This window comes from Alligator sinensis, unplaced genomic scaffold, assembly GCF_000455745.1.
Source record: "Alligator sinensis unplaced genomic scaffold, ASM45574v1 scaffold547_1, whole genome shotgun sequence".
Taxonomy (NCBI): domain Eukaryota; kingdom Metazoa; phylum Chordata; order Crocodylia; family Alligatoridae; genus Alligator; species Alligator sinensis.
The window spans coordinates 1,777,030-1,788,303 of NW_005842217.1; the positions used below are offsets into that span (position 1 = coordinate 1,777,030).

Sequence of the window (11,274 nt, forward strand, 5' to 3'; positions counted from 1 at the left end):
GTTGTGCGATACCGATATCCTTGCGGCGCGTTCGGGACGTGGCACGCGTGGTCAGGCCGGCGTGTCACGCGGTCGCCCAACGAGCGGCGTGATCGAGGTGCGGGCGGGCCAGGCGTATCGTGTGGTCAAGCCGTTCGGGACGTGGCCCGCGTGGCCAGGCGGGGTTTATTGAGCGGTCAACCAGCGGATGGTGCGATCCAGACGTGGCGTGCGTGGCCAGGTTTGTTGTGCGGTCAAGTAGCAAATGGCACGGTCGTGACGTGGCCCGTGTGGCGCAGTGTGCCTAGCCCGGCCGTCGACTAGCAAATGAGACGGTCGTGACGTGGCCCGCGTGGCCGGGTTGGTGTATTGCGCGGGCAGGCAGTGAATGGCGTGGTCCAGACGTGGCACGCGTGGCTGGGCTAGGTGATTCGCCGGTTAAATGTGTGCTAGTTACTTTGCATGCGCGGCCAGTGTAAACTTGTGGTGCAGTTCACCAGCAAATTGCGTGATATATGTAACGTGTGGCAGGGCCCTCTGATTCAATGGGCGCGTTCAGTGATGCGTCCAGGGGAGGTGGGTGCAGATTTGTGGCTGCTCACCCGTGGGTCTGTGTCTGGGTCAGGTGGGTTGGGTGCCAAACCGGACCTAAGTGTCGTCAAGCCATGCTCTGTCGTCATTTTTTTAAAGAGGAACTTCAGCGGGTTGCTAAACTTCACGAGCAGATTCACGTGAACCCTGATGACTTCCTGTGCTCTGGGGCACCCAAACGGCCACAGGGGCTCCCTGCCTAGACGCACGCCTCGCTGGGGTTACGTGACCCCAGCGGTCTTTCCTGCCCAGAGCAGCGGGGCTGGACCCAGTGATCTCACCAAGGTCCCGTCCAACCCTAAACTTCTGTCAATCTAGACATTCGGTCTGCACTGAGATCTGTAGCAGAGACCATCCGGAGTCCTTAGCCAAGGAACTGTCACGCTGTGGAAGAGGAACAGTTTGGTAGCAGAAACAGGCTTTTGGATTTCAGAAAACTAGCGTACATGCTGTACAGGCTTATTGGAAATATATTGCATACATAAACACTGTCTATTTTTGAAGCTGAGCCACTATGAAAAGAAACTTCAGACTATAAATTTAAAAAGTGCCTGGGCTTTAACCCAAAAAACAATTGACTTTGCAGCTAAACGTATTTTCCTCCCCTCCCCCCCCCCATTTGGAAAATTATATTACATGAAATAATGGTTAAGTATTAAAATGTGTGCAAGATAAATGTCTTTGCTTTGGTGAGGAAGTGTATACATTAGTTCCAAAATACCTTCCCTAATAGATTTGCATTGTCAGGAGGCCAAAACATCTACAAATTCTGACTTGTGGTTTTCCGGAGAAGGCTGGCGTTTCACCAAAGCTATCCTCATGAATTCCGGATAAGGGGAGTTTGTTTGCAGATGGATTGGTGGAGGTGTTATTTTGAATGTTTGCAGTCTATTAATAGGGCTGCAACATAAATTCACTACCTTCCTACTTCAGAAATAAGTCCTCTTCTATTTGTGTAGAAATGCTTCCTGTCTGTGGTAAGTGTGCTGGTTGGACTGCAGTTGACAACATGGCAAGAAAGCTAAAGCAACAGTGTAAGGGATGCAGATACAAATAGATCCTACTGAAGTTGAATGGACAAAATTCAAATTACAGTCGTGAGTTATACAAATTGTAGTGAAGCCCTAACTTTGTCCGGAAAATGGTATTTAATTTGTTAATTCCTGGCTTGGCTCTCACTCAAAGACATTTTGTTGTCATTTCTTAACAAAACTTGTTGATACCAAAGAAGGCAAACGGGTAAATATAGTTGTCATTTAATCTCTTTGAGCCGGTCAGCACCCACAAAAGCTACGCTACTTCAGTCTAATTAGCACAGGATTAATGGATCATCTCTCTAGTATCCGAATAAGCAACAGCAAACTTTGATTGCCCTTGATGATTCACACTTGTCAAGATAACTGTATTTTTTAAATAGCAGCAGCAATCTTTGTTAAGTTTAACTATGGCACTGCACACTGTCATTAAATGCAAACCAGTGTTCATGCAGGTGTGATGCCTATGGTGTGTAGCATGTTAGCTGTCTACAAAGAAGCCAGCGTGCTGCTCTGTACAACTTGGGAGAATGGATGTATCGGATGGGCTATATATACCTGGTGCATCATCCTCTAAGTATGACTAGTACATAATGTTCTGACGTTGATATTCTCAGATCTATCACTTACGTTGGTAGCTCTAGTAAAGGTTTGGGAGCCCCTAAAACGAATGTCAGTGCGTTCTGGAATTGAGTTTTGATTACAAACATCTTTTGGTTGCACCTCTGTTTCGTCCCTTTGCCCTACTCCCCTTTTTGTGTTTAATTTAGCACTTCTGTATTTCAGCCTTTTGACTGAAAAGGACGCTCTTATTTAAAATCCAGTTAAAAAAAGCCTTTAAAGCCAATACTGATCACAAGTTTGCCTTAAACTGTCCCAACTAACATTTTTGTGGCTTTACCTTCCAACTTTCTGTTTTTAGTGTGACTACACTAAGTGCTGTCAAATGAACAGGATATACTGAAAAAGAGATTTGTTCAGTTCCTTCCAGGTCAGGTGTTACTAGCTTAAAAAGAATAATAATGATATAAACGTGATTTTTGAATTAAATGCTTCCCCGCTTTTTTAAATAACAATTCCAGTTTTACTTTAGCACCTTGAAAATATTAGCAAAGATTACATCGGCTAGTTAGTACTTATGTGCGTCTTTTCTGTAAGCCTCTGCTATTTTTTTGGTAGAAATAATTTTAATAAATGTTTTCTAAACACTTCATAATGTAAAATGTTACTTTGACCAGTTCTGTTAAAGATGTCTTGGTACTATTTTTTTTAAATAACACAAATATCTCATAAAAAGATAGCACACGCAACTCTTGCCTCGTACGTTTTCTGGACCGTGATGGCTATGGCAACACTCCAACCCTACGAGACTATTTTCTTGTAATACAAAGCTTTGCCTTCTTGCCATGCCATTACATCTTGGTTGTAGGAAAACACTGTTTGTTCTTCATTTCAATCCTTGTCTTGCAGTTTCAAATTGGCTTTAGTTTTCATCAGGCTGACTAGCATTTTATTATTAAAAATATACTATTTATGTAGTATAAAGGAAATGACAAGCTTATTTTCGATTTGGTCCTTTCTAAAAAGATACACGCATTTCATTTCTTTTTAAAAATAATAATATTCTCAAATTCCAAGTTGGATCTGTTTTCAAATAAAAATTGGGCTGATGTTACTTGAACGCGCCCAGGAATGGCAGTTGCTGAAATCCTAAGAGCCTGTAGTGGGTTCAGTAAAATAAACTTTTATTGCTGTTGACTAACGGTGCTGTAACTAGCAGGCAGAGTACGTATATCTATTGTACGTGTGTGTGTATATATGTGCATATGTATATATACATTGAATCCCACGTAGGACTCTGGTAACTTAATAAATCACAGTCTTGAAGTAACTGTCACTAGGACTTTGAGGATGAATTACAGCACTAAAGTGTGTATGTTTTGGGCATATGTTGTTCTTCTCATCATGGAAATCATTTAGAGCTCTCAAAGAGCTATGGAGCCACTCAGAGCACTTTCATTTGCAACCTGTTTAAGCCACTTCAGACTGTGCTCTTTAGCCCGTCCCAAGGATTTTTCAATCAAATCACAGGCCTGTACACAGTTGGGAGGCCACTGCATTGCAAGTACATCTCAGTTGTATTTCTTTGACTTCCACAGGGCCTCCAGCAAGCCTCTTCCAGCCGCCCCGTCGCCCCGGCCTGGGAACTGTTGGGAAACCCATCCGCCTCTTAGCCAATCATTTTCAGGTTCAGATCCCTAAAATTGACGTTTATCATTATGATGTGGATATCAAACCGGAAAAGCGGCCCCGAAGAGTAAACAGGTAGGAATGGACTCTTAAGACCTTAAGAATCACTAACATAAAGAAACTTTGTTTTGGCACTTCTTCAGATGCTTTTCATCTTAAATATGCTACGTAGGTAGTAGCCGCCTAATTTCACAATACCTGTGATGCAATATTCTTGTTGGAGAAAGCTATATTGAAGCTTTTACAATTGGACTGTAGGAGTGGGAAGCACTGCAAAATAGGGAGCGGTCCTACCTTGGCCTTGAGGCAGCAGATCATCTGACCAGCTAGCATTGTTTCCCCTCCATTTCTCATTTAACATAGAGTGAAGTCTGGTAGCTGCTGTTTATTCTTGGGATGGTTTTATGCTCCGTTCTGCATGTACATCTCCTCTAGGTAATTGTTCCATAGTCTCTGTTCAGGTGTAATGGATATTCTAGTAATCTGGATATATGTCACGTTAGGTGGGCTTTCGTCTCTAGTAGGCTGCCGATTAGAAGAGAATGCAGATATGGCCAGTTACCATAATTGAGCTTGCACATGGCTGATTTTTTTTTTTCCTGTTCTCCAAATAAACTAAATATATTCTTTTCTCCTTAGAGAGGTAGTGGATACTATGGTGAGACACTTCAAGATGCAGATATTTGGTGATCGGCAGCCTGGATACGATGGAAAAAGGAATATGTATACTGCACACCCATTGCCAATTGGGCGGGACAGGGTAAGTACTATCATAAAAAAGAAATCTTTGCAGAAATATTAAGACATTGCTGTATTGAGACTGCTGCATGGCGTTGTAAGGTGGGCTGGGATCTATACAAGGTTAAAATACTGATTCTGTTGTACTTGTTACTGTAGTTCAAACACCCATGTTCAGTGGCAGTAGGAGTGGTGTGGGTGGGTAGTCTATGAATTTGCATTCTGTTTTCTCTTGGATCTCTCTAAGCCCTAGCTCTTATATTTGGTTTACAGCCTCAAGGTGAATTTCAGTATGTAGTGTGGTCTTGAGTCTGCAAAGCAAAATTGCATTTAATGACAGGAACTTCCTTGATCTTAAAAGGTTGTTACAACCACAGAAAGGACAGTACTGTTAGATGCTTTGCTGTTGAATTACATGGCAGTTGTAGCCAGCAAGGGTGCTGTTCTGGTGGTACTGGTCTTATTGGGCATGTCCTAACATCCCATAAACGATGGCTGCCAGGGCACATGCATGTTCTAGCAACAGCTAAATTAACACAGCACGACTTGGCATTGAAGTTCAAAGTCGTCATTTTTCAAGTATCCCTGTTGTGAATAATGTGACTTATTAAAACAGTAAGGCCTTTGAATCATCTAATATTACTGGTTTACTCTTTCCATTTGTCAGTTTGGATAAAGAAAATAATTTAATTTTTTTAATGTTTTAAACTTTTTAGGCTGCCAATATTCCTTGGAAAAAATTCAATGCAGATCAAGGAATGTTTTCATGAAATGATCAGATTTTAATGGAAGCTTTTTTTCTTAATATTGGATTTTGTAAGATTGAATAGTTCCTTAATACTAACTTTTCTGATACTTGTATTATAGTAGCAATCACAAGTGGTTTTAGGGCTCCAGTGTTCTAGGTATTGGGCAAAGATGTTAGAAAAGAGTCAATATTCTGAGAAGTTCATAGTTTAAAGCAGGGGTTGACAGTCCCTGGCATGCATACCAGAGGGAGCATGTGAAGCCATTTAGCTTGACACACCACAGCTGGCCTGGGGTCTGGGCAGCCCCTTGTACCAGCTATGGAGCCCAAGCTGCTTGCAACAGGTGTTGGGGAGGCTGTAACCAGCTGTGCCAGGGTCTGTGGAGGCCCAGCTTGGCCCATTGCCAGTGGTGGTTGCACGTGCCCCTTGGGCAGCTGGCAGGTAAGGGGCCAGGACTATGCTGCCGCAGCAAGGATCAGGCCCCCTGCAGCTCTCCTGCCATCTGCCAGGTTTGCCCCTGGCAAACCAACATCTTACAAGTCTAGGTTGCAGGGGTTTTGGGCACTCCGCCCAAAAATGTTGCTGACCCCTGGTCTAAAGTATGCTAAAACCAGGGTTAAGGTTGGAGCAGGCATGTGACACATACAAGCAAACTGATCAGGGTGACGGACTCGCATGATTTTTTTTCCTGGTTTTAATTTAAAAAAAAAATTATTTTAATGATGCTTGTATCTGATGTGGGAAATGGCAACAAAGGAAATGATTAAACGAGAACGAGAGAGGGAAAAGGAACATGAGCACAAAGTGTATGGATCAATAGTTACCAGATATTTCCAGTGTTTCTTGTTTTTCTCACATCTTTTCCAAGGCAATTGGTGGACTGCTTTTAAATGTTGATCTTTATGAGACTAAATGTTTGCAGATTATCACCTTCCTGAGAGTCTTGTATTTACAACTTTTTAATTTCAACAGCACCTAAAGACTCTTAAGGTGTCTTAGTAGTTCTTAGCTATGTGGCAAACAGAAGTGCATCCCAAAAAAGTCCTGATTTGAGTAAAACCTGTGTATTGCCAAGTGTCTCCAGAAACTGAATTCAGTTTGCTATCCTCTCTGAGGGTCAGATAAGAAATTATACAGATGCAGAACTGAGTCCTGTGCACTGTATGGGCTAATGAAAATACTTATTGGGTACCACTCTGAATCTCTACGGAAAGTGCTTTACATCTGTCAGTTATCTTTTGATCTTTTCTTCCTGTATTGATGAAAGCGTGGTGTTGACTAGCTCCAAAGAAAGTCCAGTTCTTTGAAGTCTTAAGTACCTGTAGGAGGTCAGGAGGTCCCTGCTGTGCTGCCAGCTTCCTACTACTCCTGATACTGTGGGTCAAAAACAAATGTTGATCGTTGCTTAAGATTTTGGGTCTCACCATATGAACGTGTACTTGAAATTTAGGCTGACATAAACAGAGCCTCTGTGCTGGAGGGACTAAATCATGCAGTGTCACATTTTTTTATACAACAAAGTTTGTTTACTGTAAAGGCCCCTTAAATTATCACATCCTGGTTGAGATGCCTGTTCTGTACACTCGAAGCAAGTCTACGAGACCAAGATAAATAATGTGCCATAGCCTTGGGCTAAGGTACTCATTGTGTTCTCATAAGTTTGTGTTTAATCTTGCTCTGGTTATTCAGGTGGATATGGAGGTCACGCTTCCAGGTGAGGGGAAGGATCAGACATTTAAAGTGTCCATCCAGTGGGTGTCAGTGGTCAGCCTTCAGCTGCTTTTGGAAGCTCTAGCTGGACATTTGAATGAAGTTCCCGAAGACTCTGTGCAGGCTCTTGATGTAATTACACGACACCTTCCTTCTATGAGGTGGGTACTACTGATTGAGCTCTTCCTAAATGATATGGGCTTGTGCCCATTTGTTACAATTAGTACAATGACTCGCTCCTCCAAACTAAACTACACCGCTCTCAGGGGATCTGTTGTGGTTTTTTTAACTTTGACACAAACTTGCATTAGAGGAGGAAGTGTCATGTGAACACAAGCCTTGTGGATCTTGTCTGTGGTTCTGACAGTGATGTTCGGTGGCGTTTCTAGCTTGTTTATATGTAGAATTCAGATGTGCTTCATATGTTAGCTTTAATTAATAGGGGTGCACCGACAGAGATTTTTTGGGCCAATACCGATGGCCGATTTTATTATTTTTTTTAAGGAGCTATATCGGCTGATACCAATCCGATTGCCAATATGCGGCCTGGCACCTTGGAGAGCAGCCTGGCCCGGCTGGTAAGTCTGTTTGTTGGGAGAAGGAAAGGGCGTGGGGGGGCAGATCAAGGCCCCTGTGGCAGGTGCTGCCCAGCCAGGGCAGAGCGCAGGACAGAGCTGTGAGTGGCTTGTCTGGGGAGTGGGGGAGAGACTCCCACTGCTGTGCACATCATGGGAGGTGCATGCCCCTGAATCTGCGCATGGGGCAGGGTGGGCTGCTGCTGCGGGCTGGGGCCGGGATGGTGCTGGACTCTTTCTGGCAGAGGGTTGGGCTGGGCTGTGCTTGAGGCAGGAGGCAGCAGTACTGGGGCAGGGGGTGCAGCCACCCCAAAATTCATCATAGCCCCCTCCCAGTGTTGCTGCCCACCTTACGCACAGCCTGGCCCATCCCTCCGCTGGGAAGAGCCCAGTGCAGGCCCAGCCTGCAGCATCAGCATGCCCTGCTGTGCATGCAGATCTGGGGGCACACATCCCCGCCCCCCCATGCCCTCCAGCGGTGCACACAGAAGCGGGAGCTGCCCCCCCACCCCCCAATGAGCTGCTTCTGGCTCTGTCCCACATCCTGCCCCACCCTGGCTGGGCAGCATCTACCCCAGTCCCACTCCCACCCTCATTGCGAGGGCCTCGAGCTGACCTCTTCCCCTCAACAGACTTACCAGCTGGACGTTGGCAAGCTGTGCTCTTGCGTGCTGCACTGTGGCTGCGCGCACGCATAGGGGCATTTATCAGTGACATTATCGGCCATGTCAGCCAAAAGAAGCCGATTGCTGATGCTGTCAATTTTCCTTGTATCAGTGCCGATCCAATGTGGGACCAATGTATCGGTGCACGTCTATTAATTGACGTTGGCGGAATGCTATAGAAACTTTTAGTTAATTTTTAAATGCTGTTGAAATGCGTGTAAAAGGAATGCTGGATGCAACAGGGATTCCAACAAGACTTTAATGAATGCCTCACAAGCTGAGGGAGTACAACGAAGGGAATGTTTTTAAGTGTTAACTCTTCATGTTTCATCAGATACACACCTGTGGGCCGCTCCTTCTTCTCTCCTCCAGAAGGTTACTACCACCCTCTGGGTGGGGGTAGGGAGGTTTGGTTTGGATTCCACCAGTCTGTCAGGCCTGCCATGTGGAACATGATGCTCAATATTGATGGTATGCAAGAACTTCCATATTTAATCCCTAGCTGAGTTTTCCTCTTTCATCAAAATTAAATATCCTCTCCTCTTTTTTTTCTTCTCCTTATTTCATCTCAGTATCAGCAACTGCATTTTATCGTGCTCAACCTATCATTGAGTTCATGTGTGAGGTCTTGGATATTCAGAACATCAATGAACAAACCAAACCTCTTACAGATTCCCAGCGTGTCAAGTTTACCAAAGAAATCAGAGGTAAATATTGGATTTAAATCTGCTTCTGCAAAATATTGGAAACCCTGTGGACAGTTTACATTGTCTTAACCAAAAGAGTTCATGGCCTGGGGGCATCCAAGAAGCTGGCCTTTTCCTTGTCACTGGCCTATTTTTTTTTTTGCAGTTCAAAGTTAATTTTATTATAATAATTTGATGACATCTGGTGTCTTTCTTGGGCTCTCAGGTCTAAAAGTAGAAGTGACCCACTGTGGTCAGATGAAGAGAAAATACAGAGTTTGCAATGTTACCAGGCGACCAGCCAGCCATCAGACGTACGTACACAATGTCTTAATTACGTGTGAGAGAGAGTGTAAAAGTAAAACTAAAGTGCATTCATTTTTATGAAGGTAGCCGATTCAGGAGCTAAAATATTCATGTAGCTTCTAAAGTAACTCCTGAATGCATTAAACTAGTTGGGACAATGCCTGTCGGCTTAGACTGCAGCTTGACTTTCCCACCATATTTAACTGTTAAAGATGTGTACTGGCTTTTAAATATCTAGCTAAAGCAGGGGTGGGCAAAATGTGGCCTGCAGGTTGGATCTGGCCCACTAGTTGATTGTATCTGGCCTGTAGCTGCCCCTGCAGTGCTCCGAATGGGGCTGAACCCTGCCTGGAACGGCTCACGCCCTGTTCCTGCCCATACCTGCCCCATGCCCACTGATGGCTCCGGTCTGCATGCATAGTGCTGCTGCTGCAGCCGCCTGGATAGTGCTTGGCTCCCCTCCACTTTCAGCATTGGTCCTCCTCTTCCTGTCCCTGCTGAGCCGCTCCAGGGGTTGGGGGGAAGCTGCAGTTTTGTGGCTCCTGCCCCAGCATGTGGGGCTTCAGTTCCAGAATTCTTTGCGCCCACCCAGCATGACGAGCAGTTACCTGCGGATGGCCAAGTGGGTGCAAAGTGGCCGGGAGCTGGAGCCCTGTGTACTGGGGCTGGAGCCAATCGGCTGGGGGTTCCCCCTACCCCCTGCCTGGAGTGGCACAACAGGGACAGAAGGAAGAGGAGGCGAGGGGAGGCACCTGGAGGCGGTGGGGGGAGCCAGACAGTACCCAGACAGCTGCAGCAGCAGTGAAAGCATCCCTGCTAGGAAGCTGTATGTGCGGGCTGGGGCAGTGCCTTTGGTTGGTGTAGCTGGGAGCGCAGTGAGGGCTGCATGTGGAGCTTGGCCCCATACAGTGTGTCATGGAGGCAGTTGTGGGTTGGATCGGGGAGTGGGGACAGAAAGCACCCTTGTCCCCCCACCTCAGGCCAGCTCCCAGGACCTAGTATGCAGGCAGCCCCTACACACACACACGCACCCTCCTCACATAATATACAAGAGTAAGACTTTATTTGAGCTATTATGCAATCACCTCTATATACATTACTCAAAAAAATATAAATCAGGACAAAAAATATTTTTTGAAGTAAAACTAAAATATGTTATATTAAATGTTTGATTTTATTTTTTAGTATATGATTTTTTAATCTATAATTTGTTAAAATGGTATCTTCTGAAATATTTTGTGTGCAGCCCTCAACAGTTCATTATAACTCGTTAAATGGCCTGCCAACCAAAATAATTGCCCACCCCTGAGCTAAGGTCACTCTTTTTTTAACACGGCTGCTATAAATTCAGTTCTGTCTTTTATCAAAACATTTTATACCTAACAGTTTACATTAAATAAAACTAATAACGGTTGAAAATGGGTGATCTCGGGGCCTTCACCCTGAATACATGCTCTGTATCACTTTTAAAAAAGGAGAGATCAACATTTTCTTGTGAAGCTTAATCAAAACGTATGCATCTTTTATAGGTTCCCTCTGCAGTTAGAAAATGGACAGGCTATGGAGTGTACAGTAGCTCAGTATTTTAAGCAAAAGTACAGTCTGCAGCTGAAATATCCTCACCTTCCCTGTCTCCAAGTGGGACAGGAACAGAAACACACTTACTTACCACTTGAGGTAAAGGGTCTGGGAACTTCACTGCAGTTGTATTGTCACATATACCTCTTATTTCAGCAGTAACATACCATCTGTAATTCTGTTGCTATACAGGTGTGTAATATTGTGGCAGGCCAGCGATGTATCAAAAAGCTAACAGACAATCAGACATCAACCATGATAAAGGCAACTGCCAGATCTGCCCCAGACAGACAGGAAGAGATCAGCAGACTAGTGAGTAATTATTATAGCTGTTTTCCAAAAATCTTGAAATGTCTTCCTATGAACTTTTGTTTTATTTATATAAAATTTTCAAGCTGTATATTTGTTTTTCC

At 44.5% G+C, this 11,274-nt stretch overlaps 1 protein-coding gene across 2 annotated transcripts in view; it reads left to right on the top strand.

Annotated features, from left to right (window-relative positions):
* Window positions 1-3,676: 3,676 nt before the first annotated feature.
* AGO4 (argonaute 4, RISC catalytic component) overlaps window positions 3,677-11,274 on the top strand; it is a 23,395-nt gene continuing 15,797 nt past the window's right edge. Inside the window, exons 1-8 of one of the 2 annotated variants that reach the window (XM_006027004.3) lie at window positions 3,677-3,929; window positions 4,494-4,614; window positions 7,031-7,212; window positions 8,626-8,762; window positions 8,864-8,998; window positions 9,204-9,291; window positions 10,813-10,960; window positions 11,054-11,173. In XM_006027004.3, coding sequence (XP_006027066.1) covers window positions 4,510-4,614; window positions 7,031-7,212; window positions 8,626-8,762; window positions 8,864-8,998; window positions 9,204-9,291; window positions 10,813-10,960; window positions 11,054-11,173 — 915 coding nt within the window. In that variant the 5' untranslated portion in view covers window positions 3,677-3,929; window positions 4,494-4,509. The remainder of the gene's footprint in view (window positions 3,930-4,493; window positions 4,615-7,030; window positions 7,213-8,625; window positions 8,763-8,863; window positions 8,999-9,203; window positions 9,292-10,812; window positions 10,961-11,053; window positions 11,174-11,274) is intronic. The other variant, XM_025208041.1, reaches the window with a different exon arrangement.